The sequence below is a fragment of the Psammomys obesus genome, unplaced genomic scaffold, assembly GCF_907164565.1.
Source record: "Psammomys obesus unplaced genomic scaffold, mPsaObe1.curated_primary_1811, whole genome shotgun sequence".
NCBI lineage: Eukaryota > Metazoa > Chordata > Mammalia > Rodentia > Muridae > Psammomys > Psammomys obesus.
This window is the reverse complement of record NW_026585580.1, coordinates 20,515,456-20,535,862: the sequence shown is the minus strand read 5'-3', so window position 1 is coordinate 20,535,862 and position 20,407 is coordinate 20,515,456. Positions and strand designations below refer to the sequence as shown.

General features: G+C 41.7%; 1 protein-coding gene across 3 annotated transcripts in view; it reads left to right on the top strand.

The window, feature by feature from the left end:
* Uxs1 (UDP-glucuronate decarboxylase 1) overlaps positions 1–19,720 on the top strand; it is an 82,492-nt gene extending 62,772 nt beyond the window's left edge. For all 3 annotated transcript variants that reach the window (XM_055607816.1, XM_055607807.1, XM_055607826.1), the window contains exons 10-15: positions 2,963–3,082; positions 8,767–8,810; positions 12,231–12,291; positions 13,538–13,595; positions 15,250–15,353; positions 18,860–19,720. In XM_055607816.1, the coding sequence (XP_055463791.1) occupies positions 2,963–3,082; positions 8,767–8,810; positions 12,231–12,291; positions 13,538–13,595; positions 15,250–15,353; positions 18,860–18,991 (519 nt within the window). In that variant the 3' untranslated portion in view covers positions 18,992–19,720. The remainder of the gene's footprint in view (positions 1–2,962; positions 3,083–8,766; positions 8,811–12,230; positions 12,292–13,537; positions 13,596–15,249; positions 15,354–18,859) is intronic.
* The last annotated feature ends 687 nt before the right edge of the window (positions 19,721–20,407 follow it).

Sequence of the window (20,407 nt, the reverse complement as noted above, 5' to 3'; positions counted from 1 at the left end):
GACAAAAAAGAAAAAAGAAAGAAAGAAAAAAGCCTAGACAAAGCAATATGAGATAAAAGCTACAAAAATACCACCAAGTTCATTTTGTGTTGTATGTCTACTGCTGGGCATGGGGCCTATCATTAAGTGTGGTTTATATTCCCAGTGAGACTCCAATGAAGAAAAATTATTTTTCCTTTTCAAGTAGATGTCTATTAGAGATAACTTCTTGGTTTGGGGTGGGAGCTCGTGGCTACATTGCCATCTCAGTGCTGGGACGACCCTGTCTGGCTTAAACCTATGCAGGTGAGTTCATATGTATGTCAGTCCTTTGTGCCTGAAAGATACTGCTTCCTTAGTGTCATCCAGCCCCTCTTGTTCTTAACAGTATTTCCACCTCTTTTCCCACACAGTTCCCTTATCCCTGAGGGGAGGGCCATGCTGAAAACATCCAGTTAAGGACTGCATGTTCCATGGTCTCTCGGTCTCTGCACATTGTCAAGTTATGGGTCTCTCTTAATTACCATCTACTGCAAGAAGCAGCTTCACTAATGAGGGTTGAGGAAGGCACTGATCTATGGATATAGCAGTATGCCATTGGGAGTCATTTCATTGTTATTGTTCCTTTAGCAGAACAATAATGTTTGGTTTTTCCCTAGAACCCTAATCTATCTAGTCTTGGCCTCCCAGGCATTGTCAGGCATGGTTTTCATCACTGAGTGGGGCTTTAAATCCAGTGTTAGTTGCTCCCAGGATATTTGTGTCACTATTATACCCAAGTATCATGTCAGTGAGTCACCACTGTAGATATCAGAATTTGTAGCTGGGTTGGTGGTTACCAATTCAGGGTAAGTTAGCATGATCAGGAGACAAAGACAAAGGTACAAATGCAGACATCTCTCCTTCCCTTAGAGTTCATTATCAATCATGAAGTGAAAGCATAATGAAGGTGGTGCATGTGTAAAATTTCTAAATATTTTTCCCTTGAGCAATACAGTATACAGCTTTGTGCAGGGCACTTACATTGTGCTAGGTATTATAGTCATCCAGAGGTGACATACATGATTGTGAAGGTTATATGCAATCCTACTGAGGACTAGAACATTGTCAGATTTTCTATCCAAGGGATACTGGATACCAAAAGACATCTATTTGTCTTGGGCTCAGAATTCTGACACGGTCAGTTTTGAAAGCAGCATCACTGTTTTGTAATCCTTGTGACATAGCAGAATGGACATTGTTGTCCCCACTTCAAACATCAGGATCATAAGTCTTAAAAAATTAAGTATAATTGGAGAATGCTGGGATGAACCTAGAGTATTCTCTCTAGCCCATGTGCTTGTGTTCTCTTCAAGGGGCTTTCTCACTAGTCTGTCTCCTTTTAACTTTTCATTGGTTTTGTGCTGACCCAACTCACACTTGCTGAGATGTTCTTGTCCTCAATGCTCATAGTCTTGGATGAATGATTCATGGCTTCCATAAAGGACAGAGCACACAGTGGCATGAAGCTGTAGCTAAGAATTAATCAGTAGTTAGTTCTATGAATGCTGGCCTTTTGCATGCTGAGTCTTGTCACCACCGCATGATGGAAACTTACCAGTGTAGTAGGTGGCAGAGCTTGGCTGTGCAGATTGATGTCTCATGATCTGCAACATATAGATGTGCCTAGATCGATCCTTCAGATATTAGTTATGCCTTCAATGAGATACTGCCCTGGTGGGCACTTCCGAATTTCCAGCCTGTCTCTTTTTCTAAACTCTGTATGGCCACCAGCCCAGCTGCCATCATAAATAGCCTGCTGACACCTCAGTATACCTGGCTATACATGCTTCAGTATCCTATTGTGAGAGTGGAGGATGACTGTCTGGTGAACTGTATATAAGACTGTGCTGCCTTTGTGTCAGGGCAAAGATTTGCTGACACTATGAAGAAAGAGCTGGTCATACTAATTCCAGAAGACATCAGCATCTAGGAAGAGAACAGATCTCAACTGAAAGGAGCTTCAGGTTTATGTCTTTCCATGTAGCTAATCTTGGAATTGAGAGTGTTCATTTGGAAAGCCATGAGGCTGCTGTGGGAAGAGGTAGCAACAGTGGCTACAGCTACTTCAGGAGTTCATGAAGACTCTTAAGAGTCTTTAGTTCATTCTAATTAGCTTTCTTAATGGTTTCAGATCTAAATGGAATAGTCAGCAAGTCTGCCTGTTATGTGTTGGGCAGTAAATATTTGTAGAGGTCGGTTTGTAATAAGTCCATTTAGTTGAACTTTCCTCTGCTGGGCATGCCTGTTTGAGTATTCTAGAATCACCAAGATTTCCCAGTCATTACAGAGAATAAAACCATATTCATCCTCTTCTGATTCTTTCCTTGTCTCATCAATTAAATGCAAATAGAAACTTTTGAGTTACTTTCTATTTAGAGTAGCATCTCTGCTCTTCCCCCTTATCCCCTCTTTAATATTTTTTCCCCTGTCATCCCCAGGGGATAGGTTCTGAGAGCTATGGTGGATTCCTGGAACCACAGACTAGTCTGCACTGTGTAATTTAATACCATTTCCACCTTAACCAGACATTTGGCATGAGCCATGTCTGTAACTTGAAGTACATAACAAGTATATGTCTGTTTTCTATCACCAGTTTCACCGATAGAAAATTCCTTAATAAAGTTCAGGTCATGATCCCACATGGGAAAATGGCACCTGTCAGGAAACAATTTATATAAACATTTTACTCTAATGCAACTGTCCCATAGCTTTCCCACCAGAGTGCCCATACTACATGCCTTTCCATAGTGAAATCTGAGGCAGCTTTGGCTTTGATGTAGCTTCTGCATCACCCAGTTGCTTTATGATGAGCACATTATAGAATCAGAACAGAAGAAGTCTTGTCTGTGGAAGCAAAAAGCAGCCTGTTCTTTATCCATGCAAGGCACTAGAAGTGCACACTGCAGAGAGGCATGCCTCACATCCTTTATCTCTGTTGCAGGAAGGTGTGGAAGTACGGGTGGCAAGGATCTTCAATACCTTCGGGCCACGAATGCACATGAACGATGGGCGGGTGGTCAGCAACTTCATCTTGCAAGCACTGCAGGGGGAGCCACTCACGGTGGGTACTGCCCTCTGGGCCCAGAGGCTGCATGTAACCTTTCTTCACAGCAGTGAACAAAGGGTAACTTGCTTCAGGGACACAACATTTCTAGAGTTGACATATCATATTCATGTGTATTTCTACTACGTTAATGAAAGGAACAGAAGTAGATGGGTAAAACACAGATCAGGAATGGCCTTACAGTGAGTCTTGTGTCCTGTTGCACTTACCCCGTACTCCTGGACTCCACCTGTGCCAGCTGGCCTGGTTGAATCTTCCCCATCATTTTTTTAGCCTCTGAATGAAGGCCAGGGGTGTGAATGAATGTGGTTCTTGCATAGCTAGAAAGGTACAGGCCTGGTTGGGAAGGAAGTTGAACCATGTCTTTATCAGGTCTACACACTTTTACAGGAAAACTGTTCAGATCATTCCTAGAAGGCTCCTGGAGCCCAATAGATATCCCATGGTCTAGGCTCAGTGGTTTGAATGGCTGGTGAAAATAAGGACATGTGCTGCTCCCAACCCATCAGTACAGAGTGTCATCTGTACTAACCACTCCACACCCATTCCCAGTCCTCACCTGCCTGGGGAGCTGCATCTCTGGGGTGCATATAACTTGGTTTGGGTTCCCTTGTTTGATAAGTCCCCATTGTACTTTCCCTCTATGCTCTTCTCTTTCCTATGGCTTTCCCAGTTCTCTCCACATCTTTGTTGTTCTGTTTAGTAGGAGTTAAATAAACATTCTTTTTCTCCTAAGTTCTACATGATGATTTACTGAGATTTTTCTTGTTAAAATTATTTGGTTTATCTTTTAAAAATTTGTTTAGTATGTGTATATGTGTGTGTTTGCATGTGTGTGTGCATATGCACATATATGGCTATTGCACTCCATCTTATTTTCTGAGGCATGGTCTCTCATTGAACATGGAACTAATCATTTGGCTAGACTGGTTGTCAAGAATCCCCTATAATCCTTTTGTCTCCACCTTTCTGGTGCTAGAATCACAAATACACACTGTTATATCTAGATTTTAATGGGAGTGCCAGGCCCCTGAATTCAAGTTTTTGTATTTGTATGGTAATCACTTAACCCTGTGAGCCGTTTCTCTATCTCTACTTATTATCTCTCAGAGGAAAAGCTATTTTGACCATTCACATACTTATCAATATTCCACACGTTCTCTCCTGGTAGACACACTAGCAAGTCAGACCATCCTAGGTCTACTTGTGCCTTTACTCATGAAGAATTTTACACAGGTGACCTCACTGTAAAGTTGATAAATCAGGAACAATGTGTACATGTTTGTCCACCACAAATGAATTGATCAATAGAGTTAGAGCACTGTTCTCTGTTATGTGAGCTCTCTGTCTGCTGGCTCATTTAGTAATACTCATAGCCAGGCGACAGGTGCTTCTTACCTTGATTTTTCCAAGTGAAGAGACTGAAGTACAAGTGCCTGAGGTACAGGTGTCTAAGTTTCGATAGCTAGTGACAACATAGTTTGGACCTGGGGCTCCCCTCTGAATCCCAGTTGTCCATGGAATATGTTTCATATATGTTAGCTTTTCTGCCGATGTAGGACAGAGTTTCCCCTATCCAGAGTTGGTGGCCCTTCAAGACAGGCACACTATGTTGGTGAGTTTTGATAAGTACATCCTAGAAAAGAGCTAATTCTAGACCTTAGCTCTGGATTTCTAATGGCCTAAGGTTCCTTTCATCTTCTAATTGGTATTTTGCTGTCCCTTGATGGAGGCTCTGTAGTCACACTTGGCCTCTTTCTTCATATCATTTATGTACTCCACCAGTTCTTCCTGGTGGCCTGGCTCTGGATCCATCCTGCCACCATAGTGTCCCATTCTTGTTCTCAAGTCATGTTCTTTTGCCCTGGCCTAGAGTAAGCCTTCTGAAGAGGACAAACCCAAAGATCCCTCATCTCAGGGACAGCATATGCCACAGACCTTTCCCAAGGTTCCTAACCTCCCCATTTCCACTCCTCAGACTGATACCCTCAACTCCTGTCTTGCCTGCTCTGGGAGACATTTCCTGGAAAATCTCCCCCATTCTCCGTAGACAACACTGACTGAACCACTCTATATGAAGGCACCATTTGGATTCCAGTAACCATGGTTTTGTTTTCATTGCACTTGGCTACCAATGAAAACACTAAATTCCTAGCTCCCCAGCACAGCATTACCTCTGGAAACCAGGACCTTTGTTCCTTCCATTCACATCTGTGTCCCTGGCCCCACCATATAGGCAGTCTGAGGCAAATGTTGGTTGAATTCATGATCAGGTATGTGGTGGCTGCTTTCTTTTGCAGTAAGTGAAAAGTGGCTCAGTGGTTAGCCACAGAAGCCAGCAGTTGTAGCTGTAACTGCTAGGTGAACCTGGCTTTTATATCCCTTGCTGTGTCTGGTTTCTAGCCATAGATTTCGCAGCTTCAGATTCAGCCAGGTCAAAGTAGAAAATGTTAGAAAATATGGTGCCTATGATAACGGGGACATATGCTATTTTCCTGTATGGAGAATGTTCATAATTTGTATGCAAATTCTAAACCATTTCACAAAAGGGACTTTGCCATCCTGGATTTTGATAGCTATCAAATGTTTTGGAACCAATCCCCATGGAAACTAAGGGACAACTATATTTAGGGTTCAGATGATCTTGGTGGGAAGGAAGACATCCTTGAGGGTCTTTCAGCCACCATGCATGGTATCTTACACAGGGTCAGAGCTACTTTGTTTGCAGAGAAAACTGTTAGCACCCTTTGAAGAATCAGCTTTTCAATTTCAATTTATTTCCTCCTTGGCGGCTTCAGAGGCTCCATGTTAAGGAGGAAAGCAAGTCTGCTGGCAACCTAAAGAGTGCACATGTTGTTGCCAGCGGTCACCTCTTATGTGTTGTTGTCAGGTCCAGCATGACTGCCAGAGATGGGAGGAGAGATCACTGGTGCCATCCAAATGCCATTAATCCAAAGCCTGCCAGACTGCCCTCTTTCCTAGCCACCCAGGCAGAAGGCTCATGGAGGCATTTACAGTGTTTTGGGGTTTTGCTTGTTCATTTGTTCCAAAGAATTCTGTTGCCTATCAAGAAATTGATGACCTGTTTGTGTTTTTCTGTAGGATTTGATATAATTTCTTCTTCTTGTCAGTGGCTCTTTGTAGAAATTAGTTAGCAACTGGATGCAGCTTTGAGCAGAGAGAGCAAGTAGGAACTCACAGCCAGGGAGCAGAGTGGGAGTCAGTGGATAGAAAAAAGAAAGAAGAAGAAACATTGGGGAAGGGGGTCCTGACCAAACTCCTTCTTGCTCAAGGAGGCCAGGTAGCCTCACAGCTTTGGAGATTTGAAGAGAAATCAGAAATCCAGGCAGATATGAGGGTTGGATTCACTATGCAAGGCTTTTGTTGACATGATTCTATGAGATACTTCTGTGAGATACCCAGCTGGGCTTAGAAGTTTTAAAAACTGACTGAAGCTTGGTTTAGCAGAGGCTGTCAGAGTTAAGTGCCCACTGTAGAGGACAGTGCTATGCAGTTGCTCCCTTTGGTGTTCTTGTAATCCCTACTCCCTGAACATTGTGGTGCTTTCTAGGTCACCATACTGCTTTGACCTGAGCACAGATAGTGCTTAATTTTGAGAGTAGCTTTGAGTCTCCAGAATCTCCTTGAATCTCTCGAATCCTGTAAAATGAAACTAGAGGGCCCGCATGGACACCAGAGTGCAAGGCTGTACAGACTTATAAGTGGCTGAGCATTCAACTCTGCCTGTGGACAAGGAGTAGCTTCTGCCTGGACCCCACCTTTCCTCTCCCAAAGCAGGCAGGCATGTCAGCCAGGAGGGCACGTTCACTCTACCCATTAAGGCATTAGGTACTTTTGTAGACTCTGTCCTCATTGCTCCTTTGCTGAGATTTGCTCCTGTAGTTTCTCTATCCTGTCAGCAGACATCTCCATAAGCAGTATTGTTTATCCTTTTCTCATGGGTCTTCCCTGAAAGTGAACCTGAAAGTGTAGATCTTTGAACTTGGCATGTGTGGTCAATGTTGAGATAGAGCAAGCAGTATTTATAAACTGCTTCATTATAGCATAACAGTCTGGGCATGGCAGCTATGCTTCTCCTTACTTTCTGGGGGAGAAAAAAACTATACTGTTAGATATATTGTTAGAACTTTTGTATTTCTAAGTGTCATTTTCATTTTTCTAAGGGACTTCTACCAGGCCCCTCATCTGATCTGAATAGTTGTTTCAATTGAGGCAAGCCTGAGGGCTGGCTGGATCTGTATAGCCCATATCCCCATAGCCACTGCCTCATCGTACAGCACTCCTGGATAGTCCTAAGATTCTTGGAAGAGAAATTTCTCATATTCTTTATTCGATATATAAAAATAAACACTGACACAGTGGTGGTATAGCCACATTTCTGTCATAGTGGGATTTTTATGAGCATTCAGGTCCTCTGACCGAGTTCTTGGATCAGAGGTACTAAGGCTGTTCCAGACCTGTACCTCTGACTTGTATCAGTCTCCTAGAGGGTCTCAGCTTGGTCTTAGTCAGATGTTAAAATTCCCTATGAACAAGCCTGCCCCTCAGTTTATCAACCTCTCTGGGCAGAATTCTATCACTTTTTTTTTTTTTTTTTAATTCTGTCACTGGTAATGGGCATCCACAGTGGAGAGCTCCGACTGAATATTTGTGTGTGAGTGTGTCTGCTGTGCAACTAGACTCCAGGATTGTAGTCCCCAGAGTCTTACATGGCTGCTGACATACCCTAAGATATGGATAGAAGTAAGTTCTTGGACACTTGAGGCAAAACTTCATATATGTGGACATGCTCATATTAAGTATCAGTGCTGAAGTACAGAGTTTGAGATGTGGCTCAAGATGTTTCATTTTTCTTAACCATTTGTTTTAATTAAAATACAATTCCATCATTTCCTTCCATCCTCTTCTCTCAACTCCCCCCCCCCATGCACTCTTTCTCTGACATTTCTCACTGTCCCTTTACTTTTAAATTCATGGCCTCTTTTTCTTTGGTTATTATTACACACACAAACACTTAAATTTATAAATGTACTTGCTGAGTCTGTTCAGTGTTGCTTATGTATATATGATTTCAGGGCTGACCACTGATATTGTATAACCAATTAAGTTGCCCATCCTTAGGGAAGACGAATTCTCCTTCTCTCAGCAGTTAGTTCTCTCAGTTAGTTGCCTATAATTCTTTTTCTAGGTTTGAGACCTTGTTATTGCATTTGTTAGTGTTGTCATTGTTTGTTTAGCAGCCATATTGTTGGTGTACTGTAGATGTATTTTCCTGTCATTTCTCAGAGACACAATCTCATCTCACAGTGGACTTCCCCTGGCTCTCAAAAACTTTCTACTTCCTTTTCCATAATGTTCCCAGAACCTTGGGTGCAGGAGTTATGTTATATATGTTATCTGTTGAGGCTTAGCACTCCATGATCAGTTCTCTGTAATTGTGTTGGTCTCTGTCTGCTACAGCGAGAAGCTTTTTTGATGAGGGATGAAAGTTTTATGTATCAGGCAGAGAGGGTTTGTGAACCTCAACATGTTAAAAGCCATGTCAGTACCTCTTCAAGGACTGGTTCTGAAGTCAGACCCACAGAATTCCAAGGAGCCCCACTAACAGTGTCAGGATGGTTTGTTTTTTTTTTTAGGTCTAACTCTTGGTTTCTTTCTAGGTATATGGATCTGGGTCTCAAACACGGGCATTCCAGTATGTCAGGTGAGGCTCTTATTGTTAGCCTTGATTCTAAATAGAAGAAAGCAGTAACAGTTCAGTATAATTGAACATTCTGGTTATTGCCACAACTCAACTATGTAATAAGTTAATTTTAATGTTTGATCGGGAATCTCTTGCTTTTCTCTGTTTAAAAGTTATTAAAGTTGATTTTCATCCACCATTTCTGTGATCTTGGCTAACCTTTTACTGCCATCTAGTGTTGCATAGATTAAGTTATCTAACATTGTTGGGGGAGCTTGAATAATTAATGCTTCAGGCTAGTTAATCACCCATCAAACCTGCAGATTCAGATGTCTGACCAAATTAAAAAAAAAAAAAACATGGCTTAAAAAAATGGCTTTTTAGCATGGGGAGTCTTAAGAATATAAGGTAAGAAGAATGTCTTAATGATGATCGTGTGTTGAAGAGGCAGGCTCATGTTTTTGAGAATAGTTTCGCTTGGTGACTTTTTATTGTCATCTTTGGAACTCTACTTAGTAAAGTTTTGTTGGTCAATGCAGTTGGTAATTATAAACAATTACCACCCTAAAATACCTTACATTTATACTTAGCCATTACAAATTTCATGGAAATTTCCAACACCCTTGCTTATTATAAAATCCACTTCTGTATTTTGACACCGTGTACTTTTGCTTTTAAATGCAAATACCTCAAATGCTCATCCCAGGTGTCTTAGAGCCTTCCGGGGTACTTACTATAGGGCAAGATGTTAGCTATGGGGTGCAGGTTTGGGTAGCCCCCAGCTTTAGCCTGAGCAATCGTGTATCACTAAGTCACTTAGAAAAATGGAAATGGAAATGCTGCTTTAATTTTTTTTCCCAAAAGCTAAAACAGCCAGTATATACTTTTTTTCTGAAAGTATGTAAACTCTTACATGGATCTAAAAGAAGCTGTTAATAAATGCATACCACACTCAGTATTTGTTTCTCCTTACCCATACATATTTTGTTCAACAGGGCCAAAAGCCTGTAAATGAAATTTAGCTGGTCATGTGCTACCCAGATAGGTTAGCTTATTCCAAGAGACAGTTTCACAGGGGAAACGTGGCCATCCTTCTCTCAGGACAGTTTCTATTTCAGAGTGTAAAGCTCAGGCTGTGTGCTTGGAGAAGTGTATTGGGGCTCATTTCTGTAGCAGGACTGGACCAGCCAGACCACCCTGTATAGAACCATCTCTTCATAAAAATAATAACAGTGTTTTCATCCCATCCCCCTTCACTCACCCCTAAGTCATGCACTTCCAAGGAGATCTGAATGTTTTCAAGTACAGAGTCAACCTTGAACTACACAATCTGGGCCCCTGACTTTCTCATCTTCCATCAGTATAGGACATGGTGTAATACAAAGGGCTTGCCTTCTTCCTGGTTTCACTGGTATCTCATACAAAATTCAGTAGCTTCAGATACATTTGGCGGAAGGAAAAGGGTAGATAATTAAAATACTTTAAAAATCCAGCAATGCCTGGTCTATGTATTATCCTAGCTAGAATGAAACCAGGCTTCTCATGGCCATGGCTCACACATCTCTGTGGTCGTCTCCTAGACCACCTGATTCCTTGGAAAGAGGATGTAAGTAATTTTCCTGTTCATAGGTATGAACCCTTTCAGCAGAGCCTCTTTCTGTAATGCTCTTTCTGTAGTGGTCTTACCATTGTATCATCATTGTAGTGAGTTTACCAGGTTGTAGGCACTTTGTGGGTCAGTCTCCTGATGTACACTGTTTAGTAATCCAAGTCTTAGCAGAGAACTGAGTTTGGCTTAAAAAAAAAAAAGTATCTCCTATCTCTTTAAGAAACTGAAAAATTTTCACTAAACAGCAAAGGGGCACAGTGTTTGAATCTGTAGTTACAGTCATTGGTTAACTGTCACCAGAGCCACAGTTGCCTCAGCAGCACTGCAGGGACCGAAGGCCTTCATGGTCATCTGCATTGACATCTGGCATGACGTGTCTGATACTTTCATAGCTGGGTTGTGTCCTCATTCACATAAGAAAGGCATGTTATATATTTCTTAAAAGTCACTTTGTCAAAATGACACTTTTAAAGAGCTTCAGGCTGAATGAGTATGACTTAAACAATTTTGACTTTAAAAGTTGCCAACCTGTTACATACAAGGTGCATGGCCCTCCCTCCCTCCTCTCCCAAAGAGAACGACTGCTTAAGAAACAGCTGTTTTCCAACACCACATGACCCCATCCTTTCAACATTAAGAGGCATTTCGGATGCTACTGAATGGCAGCTTTTAATGTCTCTTTACATATACAAAGATGGATGTTGTAAGAGTGCATTGTGATGTAGGGACTACTGCCATGGTGATGAAGTGACTTTTTGCCAGTTTTTCTTAAAGATCATTCAAAGTCAAGGGTGATTTACATTTGCACTTGATCTGTGAGAATAGAACATTACACATGTTTATATGAAATTCCCATTGTTGAAAACAGAAAAGCAGAAGTATCCTTACTAAGTGACACACCAAAAAAAAAAAAGTTTTTAAATTTTTTTTCCAATTAAAAGCAAACTATCTTGGATTTTCTTTTGGAAGCCAATCATGACCCATAGTGGCCTGTGCCTTGTGGTAAAGCTGGAGGATGAGGGAGAGACTTCCAAGTGGACTTCATTCAGAACCATAGCTGCTAAACATGGGCATAGAACAAGTGCTTAGATTCCCAATGAGGTGTCATTTTTACGAAGTAACTTTTCTTTAACAGAGCTACACTTTAACGCTTCTGAAACTAAGAACCAAACCTTGGTAAGCGGAAGTTTGCTTACTTCTCTTCACCTTCATGGCTCAGCTGATCACAATCCATCTAAAACATCCAGATGCCCCTGACAGCTTCATAGGATGTGTTAAGGGTGGGCTGGAGGCTGGGGAAGGGGGAAACAGCTTTTGTTGATTTCAGTGCTCAGTTTGTTTGGCCTTTGCTGTGATTTGCCAGTATGGAGTTTACATACTGAAGTCCATTCATTTTTGTGGAGCTTTTTTTATGAAACAATTGCAACTTTTGTTTTGGTTGACTACTTAATGTGGGTTCACATTAAACATGGGGTTTCATTAGAGACTCTGAAAATGCTATCTTTGGAGGTATATGCTTACTTAACTTACTTTTGGTTATTGATTGTTTTCAGAAATACACAGAAAGGGTAGAATTAAACCATTACCATCTTTCCCCTTTGTTCACCACCTCACCACACCCACCGAAAGCAAATCCCAGTGTTAAAGGACTCATTTCATCCATGAACATGCTAGCATTACAAATACCATCTTAATTTGCAGGGTTTTATTTCTATAGTCAGTTTTCCATTTGGGTTTTTGTTTTTTTCTGGGGGGGGGGGGGTGTTTCATGCCCTCAGCACTCCTGCATTCTGACAGACAGTGCCTGACCTAACTTTTCTTTTTTTCCCCAGTGATCTGGTGAATGGCCTAGTAGCACTCATGAACAGCAATGTCAGCAGCCCTGTCAACTTGGTGAGTATCGTTTTGCTTCTCCTTTGCAACAGCTAGAGGGTCTTTTGTTAAGGGCTCTCCTTGCTCATGACTAGCTTGTATAGGGCATCTGCTAAGTACTCAAGTGAAACTCTTGAGTACTCTGCTTGAAGGGCTTTGTGTAAGATCACACATATAAGGTGGATTAGGCTTATGATTATTTGCCAGAGCCTCCCAAAGCCCCGTTCTCTCATGTTTTGTTCCATCACTTTGTTCTGACACTTAGGACCTTTGTATGTGCCTACAGTTAAGCCTAGGCCTTCCTGAAACTTTCAACTCTGGGTCCAGGATAGTGTCAATTATTAGGAGCTGGGGGAATTTAAAATTCACAGCTGCCAGGCTTTTCCCTGGTCTGTGCTGGGGTAGTGTACATGGAGTAAGAGTAATAGGTCAGAACAATGATGGAACACCTGCCTAGCATGGACAAGGCCCAATGTTCCATCCTCAAAACTGCAAAAATGTAGGCAGCAGCTGTTAGAAAGTATGATGGAAAAAGGGGAGAATGAGTTTTTTGTTTTTTTTTTTTTTTTTTTGTTTTTGTTTTTTGAACAGGGTTTCTCTGAGTATCCTGACTGTCCTGGACTCACTTTGTAGACCAGGCTGGCCACAAAGATCCACATGCCTCTAACTCTCTGAGTGCTGGGATTACAGGCATGAGTCACTTCACCCAGCTGAGAACAGTTTTCTTAAAAACTGCCCCACCCCACTCCAACCCCAGTAAGCCGACTTCATCAAGCTCATGGAGACTGTCCCTATGGCTTGCCCAGAACACTGGTTTGTGGCAACATTCATTGCTGCAGCAGCTTCTCTATAGAATCATTAGTTCTGCACTGTAGAAAGGTGTTGGCACAGTTCTCATAGAAGAAGTATGTTGTACTAGGAGAGCCAGTACTGTGAAACCAAATGTGCGGAGTAACACTAATGTAACAGAAAAGGTAGATTAAAGTTACTTGTCTGGGAAGCTCACTCAGTGTGTGTGCCCCCTCTTTAAATGATCTTGTCTTACCTGAAGGCCATTCTTCAGAACAGATAGATGAAGGTCTAAGGTAGTATATATTTGTATCTGGCTAGAATGAAAACCATTCTAGAATGCACAGAAGCTGGGTTGAAATTACTTGGAAGTAGGTCTGATGTTTCATACAGCAGATGTCTCTGAAGTCATGTGTGGCCTAAGTAAGGAAGTACTGCCATTGTCATGATATTTATGAGAATCCATTTCCTCCTTTAGGGGAATCCAGAAGAACATACTATCCTGGAATTTGCTCAGTTAATTAAAAACCTTGTTGGTAAGTAGGCTAGACCACTCTGAATGAACTCATCTGCATTTACCCTGTCAGTAGCACCTCCTAGAAAGTAGGTAATTAGTACAAGCTGATTGATTGGATCAGAGCAGTACTATTTATGAGGAACAGGGTTTCTGAGTTGGGGATTAGAAAGAGATGGGTTTGACTCCCAGGTCTAGTTGTAGGTCTGGGTGGAGTTTGGGGGTGGAGATTTGTCTTCCAGGTGTGACACGGTTGTGCTAGGACATTCTGCAGAGGTGACAGTTACTTGGTTTCCAAGCATTGCTCTCATTGAGGCCAAATTTCAGGAGCACGGAGAGAGTGACACATTAGCTCTGGCCAGGCTGGGGTAGGCTGTGTGACATTGGAGCAGTGTTTAAGGAGCAGCATTAAGGAACAGGATGTTCCTGGGTCTGGCATGGCCCTGGGGTTACAAATCCCAAGGAAGTAGACCCTGTCTTCATTCTCAGGCTTGCTAGAGCTCTAGGAAGTCCAGAAATTTGTGTTCAGAATATGCCAGTCTTGCCTGGACCATTATAATATGACATGTGTGCTGCAGGCTGCTCTGATTTGAGCCTGTTGTTCCCTTGGCTGAATGGGTTTCTCCTTGTTGACATTTGTGTCTCAGGGTTATGTAGGTGGCTATGGACAGCTGGAATCCTGTTCCATATGTCAGTGGAGCCAGAAGTCTTTCAGTTACATAAGCCCAGCACTGTGTGGTTCCAGCAGTCCCATTCAGACTAGCTCCCCAGTTGTGCATTCCCACTGTTAAGGAGGGTCTGCTGTACTCACCATGTGCCTCTAGTCACTATGCCTTTGAAACCTTTGCTGTCCATTTGGAAACCATGGACCAGAGGCTTTGGTATCATGGCGCCGTGGATATGAGCTCTGGCCTCCCAGGTCAGAGTGTGTACCAGTGATCCATGTGCACATCAGAGTTTGGAAAACTCTGACCTACGGACTGAGGAGGGCTTAGGATTTCTATCTTGCTGCTGTGTGACTCTCTCTCTCTCTCTGTGTATGTATGTGTAACTATCCTGTGTGACTTCCCCAGGTCTGCCTGGTGATCACTGCAGTAGTTCTTTTTTGTGGTCACTAGGGTCTAATCCCCTACACCAGGGATCAAAGCCAGGCTTTTCTGTCCTCTATATCACATGTTGTGTCTGTGCTTGCTCTGGCTAGAGCATTGAGCCAGGTCTTCATGGGCTCTAAGTTACCTTCTACATGCTGTTGGTTGAGAACTGTAGAGGTCACCTGATCTCCACAAAAGAGGATTCCTGGATCCTGGACACCCAGGTGTGGCCCATTGGGAGCATCCACCTCCAAAATGATTCTAACCTACATTTATATATTTGTTTATGAGATTGTACCCCATAGGCATGTCTGCATCTGTTTCTTAGAGGTAGAGGTTTATCCTTGCACAAGCCCTTTTGTTCTAATAGAATCTTGTAGACCCGGAAGCATGCAGGCACACTCCTAGGTTTGTGAGGACTGTCCTTTGTGGCTTTGTTAGAGCTGTAGGTTCATCCTCGGTAGGCTGGACTGTCCTACATCAGTAGACTTTCCCCCTGCCATAGATGGTAAAACAGTGCCCCATAATAATATGGGATTGGCTTTACCTTTCTTCGTTTTTTTTTTTCCCCTTTAAAAAACTCAGGTAGTGGAAGTGAAATTCAGTTTCTCTCTGAAGCCCAGGATGACCCACAGAAAAGAAAACCAGACATCAAAAAAGCAAAGCTGATGCTGGGGTGGGAACCTGTGGTGAGTATGAAGGAGGTCCACTGCCTCAGGAGAAAGGTACCTGCCTCCTTTGTCCTTCTCCTCCTAAACTTTGGCCCTTGTTAAGAGGTTCCTAATGAAGTAGGGAGGACTTGAGCGTCCAGGAAAATACAAGGTTTTCTCAATAGGCAACTCAGTGTATCTGATTCTCTGTTAGTGAAAATGGCTTGGGCCTCCTATGAGCTCTGTTTTCAGCAGAGTACATAAACACATTGTCCTTTTTCATTCTGTTGCTGTGATAAAACACTGTGACCTAAAGCACCTTGGGGAGGAAAAAAGGGGTGTTGTCTTACACTTCCAGGTCATATTACTGAGGGAAGTCAGGGCAGGGACCTGGGAATAGCCACCATGGAGGTGTGGTGCTGATTGGCTCACTGGCTTGTGCTCAGCCAGGTTTACTATGCATTCCCATGACAGCCTGCATAGGAAATGGTGTCATCCTCAGTATGCTGGACTGTCCTGCGTCAGTTAAGACAACCAAGGCAGTGTTTCACAGACATGTCTACATTTACTGAATTGAGACTCTTTCAGGTAGTTATAATCTGTCAGGTTAAAGGTTACTGTTAGCTATGTCATACATCAATCTATAAAGGCAATGTTAAGGTGTTTTGGTTGATTTTTTTTTTCATTGCTGTAGCAAAATACCTTAGAGAAGCAATTTAAAAGCGAGAACAGCTTTATTTTGGTTCACAGTATCATGGGATTTCAGTCCATTATAGCAGAGAAGGTGGACAGCCAGAGCTGCAGAGTCTATGCTAGTTGCTTCTCACATTGTAGGGCAGGAAGCAAAGAACCAGGGGCAGATATAACACCCAAAAGCCTATCATAGCACTTACTTCTATGGTGAGGTCACACTTCCTAAAGGCTCGACTGCCCTCGAAAGAGTTCTGAGCTAGGTGACATTTCAAATTCAGATCACCAGAGGATGATAGCAGCGTTATTGCAGGACCCTAGTGTCAAAGGCTAGACTAGGTGAGATTTCATGTAAAAAAAACAAGTCATATTAGTCCCCATCCTGATGGAATTCCAGCTGGAATGTGTAAAGACTGAAAGACGTGGAGGAAGGTGGTCTTCCATAATTTCCTGGGGCTTCTAGACTATCAGGCTCTTCACAGTTTGACCTGTTAGGCCAACATTTCTCAACCTGTGAGTGTGGACCCCTCTGGGGGTCACATATCAGATATCCTGCATATCTTAAGAAGTAACAATGAAATAATTTTATAGTTGAGGGTTACCACAACATGAGGAGCTATATTAAAGGATCACAGCCTTGGGTCACTCTACCAGACACTGTGAAATCTATCCAACTCTCTCTCCCTCAATGTTAGACTGAACCCCAGTCTCTCCCCTTCTGTCTCTCTCCATCTAGTTAGTGGAGATCTCCTCCCCTTTCCTTGAGCACCCATCTTCCAGGGCTGTAGGTAGTCTTTCAAGTGTCTGTCCTTTACAGGCTTACATCCTTTGAAAAATTTCCTGGCCACCCAGGTTGCAGGAGCACTATGCCTCTTTTCATCTACTGTGTCTGACTGTTCACTCTTTGCTGAGCTCTTCTGAAGAGAGATTTTTCCTGGGCAGAGCATGTGGCTTTATATCATGGCAGGTATCCCAACAGCTGTCATGGAAGCAGAGATGTGTTACATAGAGGATAAATATAGGGCTAGTGGGGCTGTCTCACTATAAGAACGTTAGAGAACCAATTAGGAGGCAGTATGTTGCTCAGAGCTCAGCTTTTCTGTTAAAAATGTATAACACAGTAAATATGAGGAGGAAGAATCTAGAATGTCAGAATCTGAAGGGATGTTAGAAGTTTAGTCCAGCTCTTGTGCCACTGTATGATACATTGAGTCAGAGATCTGCTGAAGGACAGAAGACTAGTAAATGAAATAATGCTCAGACTTAAAATCTAGTAATCCCATCTGAATGAACCAAATTGCAGAAGCAGAGGTCCCTGATTTTATTCATTTATTTTATGTTTGTAAGTATTTTGCCTGCATGTATGCCACATGAAAACAGTGCCCACAGAAGCCAGAAGAGGGCATCATATATCCTTTGCAACTGCAGTTACAGATGGTTGTGAACCACTATGGTGGTGCTGGGAACTGCGTGCAGGTTCTCTGCAAGAACACCAAATGATCTTAACAGCTAAGCCGTCTCTGTTCTCTAGCCTTAGGTTCTCTAGTTTCTTGAAGGAATTTGTCCTTTGTCTTTTTGTCAGTGTTTTAAACAAATGTTTTGGGGAAATAGTCAATGAATATAATAATAAAAGTGTTTACTAAATAACACTTTTGGAAGAAAAAATATATAGAGAGTGCCAGGATATGTGTTTAGAACTTGTATTTTATCAGACATCATCTGACAGACATGGAGATACAGAATATGATAGGTTTGCTATTGAATTCATTGTAGTAGGAGTCTTAATCGATAGGAAATATATTAGAGTTTTATCCAAAGGTGCTTTGATACCTTAAGCATAGTTGTTGAACATGCATGTGAGTGTGGGCAGCTTACTGAGTTAAGGGAGGCATCTTAACTTGGTGAAGAGGTGTTTCTATGTGTGTTGCCCTGATGTTTGGTGATCCTGAGCATTATCATATAATGTTGGCCATTTCTGTGCCTTCCCTTGAAAAAGTGCCTACTTAAAACCTGTTTTTTTTTTTCCTTTGTGAATTGAAGTCCTTATATATTCTTACTTTTAACTTATCAGATATATAGTTGACAAGTATTTTCTTCCATTCTGTAGGTTATTTTACTAAGAGAAGCTTTTTAGTTTGCTTAATTTGTCTAAATTGTTTCCTCTGCTTTTTAGGGTCTCATGTAATGAGTATTTTGCAAAATGGTCATATTTAAAGCTTATACTATGATGTATTTTGATGTACTTTGACACCTGTAAAACTAACATCATAATCAAGATAGACAGACACATACCAGCAAATTTACTCTAGTTCTTGACAGTGCCTCCCTCCACAGCTTTCTCTTTAGCCTTTGACTGAGCAGCTAATTGATTTCATTCCCTGTTTCCAGCTCCAGATTAAGATTGATTTCATTGTCATATCTGTGCTGTCAGTGGAAGTTCAGGTGTGTCAATGGGGGGGGGGAGGCCTGGTGAGGCAGGTGAGGACAGTCTCCTCAGAGTATTTTCCTTTCAGATTTTGGAGGAGTTCCTCAAAAGAGTGGGCCTGCATATGTTTCAGAAGTGGTCTTTGCAGATAACTGTAGTAGGCATGCCTGCAAGAGAAAACTTAGGAGCTTTGAGGGCATGAGCTCACCGATAAGAGTGTCACTTGCTAAACTGTAGCATGTATTCTGAAAGCAGCTCTAAAGCAATTTCTGAAGTGGCCTTGATATTCTCCTGGCTAGAGTGAGGCTTTGAATGTCCCCATGAAGCAGGAAGCTGACTGCAAACTCATCTCCAGGGTCCTCTGCTGTTTGCTTCAAGGAAGCCTTTCTGTTGATGGTACCTTGTTTCTTTTTCTTACTTTATCCAACAGGTCCCATTGGAGGAAGGGTTAAACAAAGCCATCCACTACTTCCGGAAGGAACTAGAGTACCAGGCCAATAACCAGTATATCCCTAAACCTAAGCCTGCCAGAGTGAAGAAGGGCCGGACGCGCCACAGCTGAGTTAGGTTAGGATATAAGACTCTGTTTTACACTTGATGAGATGGACTTTTGTGGGATTTTTTTATTTTAAAGACTTAAACAGGTGTCATGAAGAACAAACTGGAATTTTATTCTGAAGCTTGCTTTAAAGATGTTGATGTGCCTAAAAGCTCCTTGGAAATCTGCAGACTTTGCCTTGCACTTTTTAAATCTTTTGTATGTACAACAGCCTAGATGCATCTCTGCTATTTTCAGGTTTTTTTTTTTTTTTGTTTGTTTGTTTGTTTTTTATCTTGCTGTTAGAGTGTATACTGTAACTGTCATTGACAGTTTTATTTACTGGTTTCTTTGTGAAGCTGAAAAGAAGCATTAAATGGAGTGAAAAATGCCAATTTTATTTATAAAAGTGGGTACTAATAGATGAGACATTACACTATGCATAAAGAATAAAAATCTTAGTGGTATTGTCAGGTGGGTGGTGCACCATTGTTTATTTGGAAACAGATGAAAGAACTCTTTTAGAAAGCTTTGTGTTTCTTTTTTAATTCAGAATTTTATGAAGGTTTAGTTTTCAGTTGCAAACTTGTCTTTGAAACATCCCTGTTGGTTCTTGATCAGGATATTTGAAATCACTACTGTGTTGTCCTGTATATTGGGGGACTTGTGGGGGGGGGCAATGTTAACATATTATTGGTTAACCATGATAAAATATGCTATTTTAATAAAAGATTGAAACTTGCCGGTCGTGGACTTTGAGCTACAAAGGTTGGCTTTCTGCTTTTCATCAGATGTTGGGTTGCTGAGAATAATACTTGATCTTAAGTTTGAGGAAATTCTGAGAACATCCAGTTTTATATCATACTTAACTTGATGTGTGCCTGTTAGAATCATCTGTGTGCTACTTGGGCAGAATCTGTGCATATGATACACTTATGTGTCTCCATCTGAAATGTTTGAAACCAACTGTTTCAAATTTCAGGATTTATTTTGTTTAACTTGGGAAAATTTTCTGAGACTATACAGTTTGAACATCTTAAATCCCAAATCTGAACTATTCTGAAGCCTGAAATCTAAGTGTCTTTTCAGCATTGGAAATTTGGGACTTATGGACTCAAGCTCTATTAACTGTCGTGTGAAGTTCTCCGAGCTTAGCCTGGGTTAGGATAGGTTTTGTGTCCTGTAGCAACACAAACAAAAACTTTTATTTTTCTGGTGTATTTTTTCAAGCAAGTTTTGGTGAGTGAAATGAAAACCTTAGTTTTCATTTTCATTAATAACTCTCTCAAGGTTTGTGCTAGGATTTTATTTTGCCCCTTAAAATAAATGGGAGAAAAACATAATGCATAAAAGCAACCTATTACCAAGCAGATTGACCCTGCATGGTAGCAGCAGAAACCTAAACAGATGCCCGAGAGATAAAGGTGTGGATCAGGAACC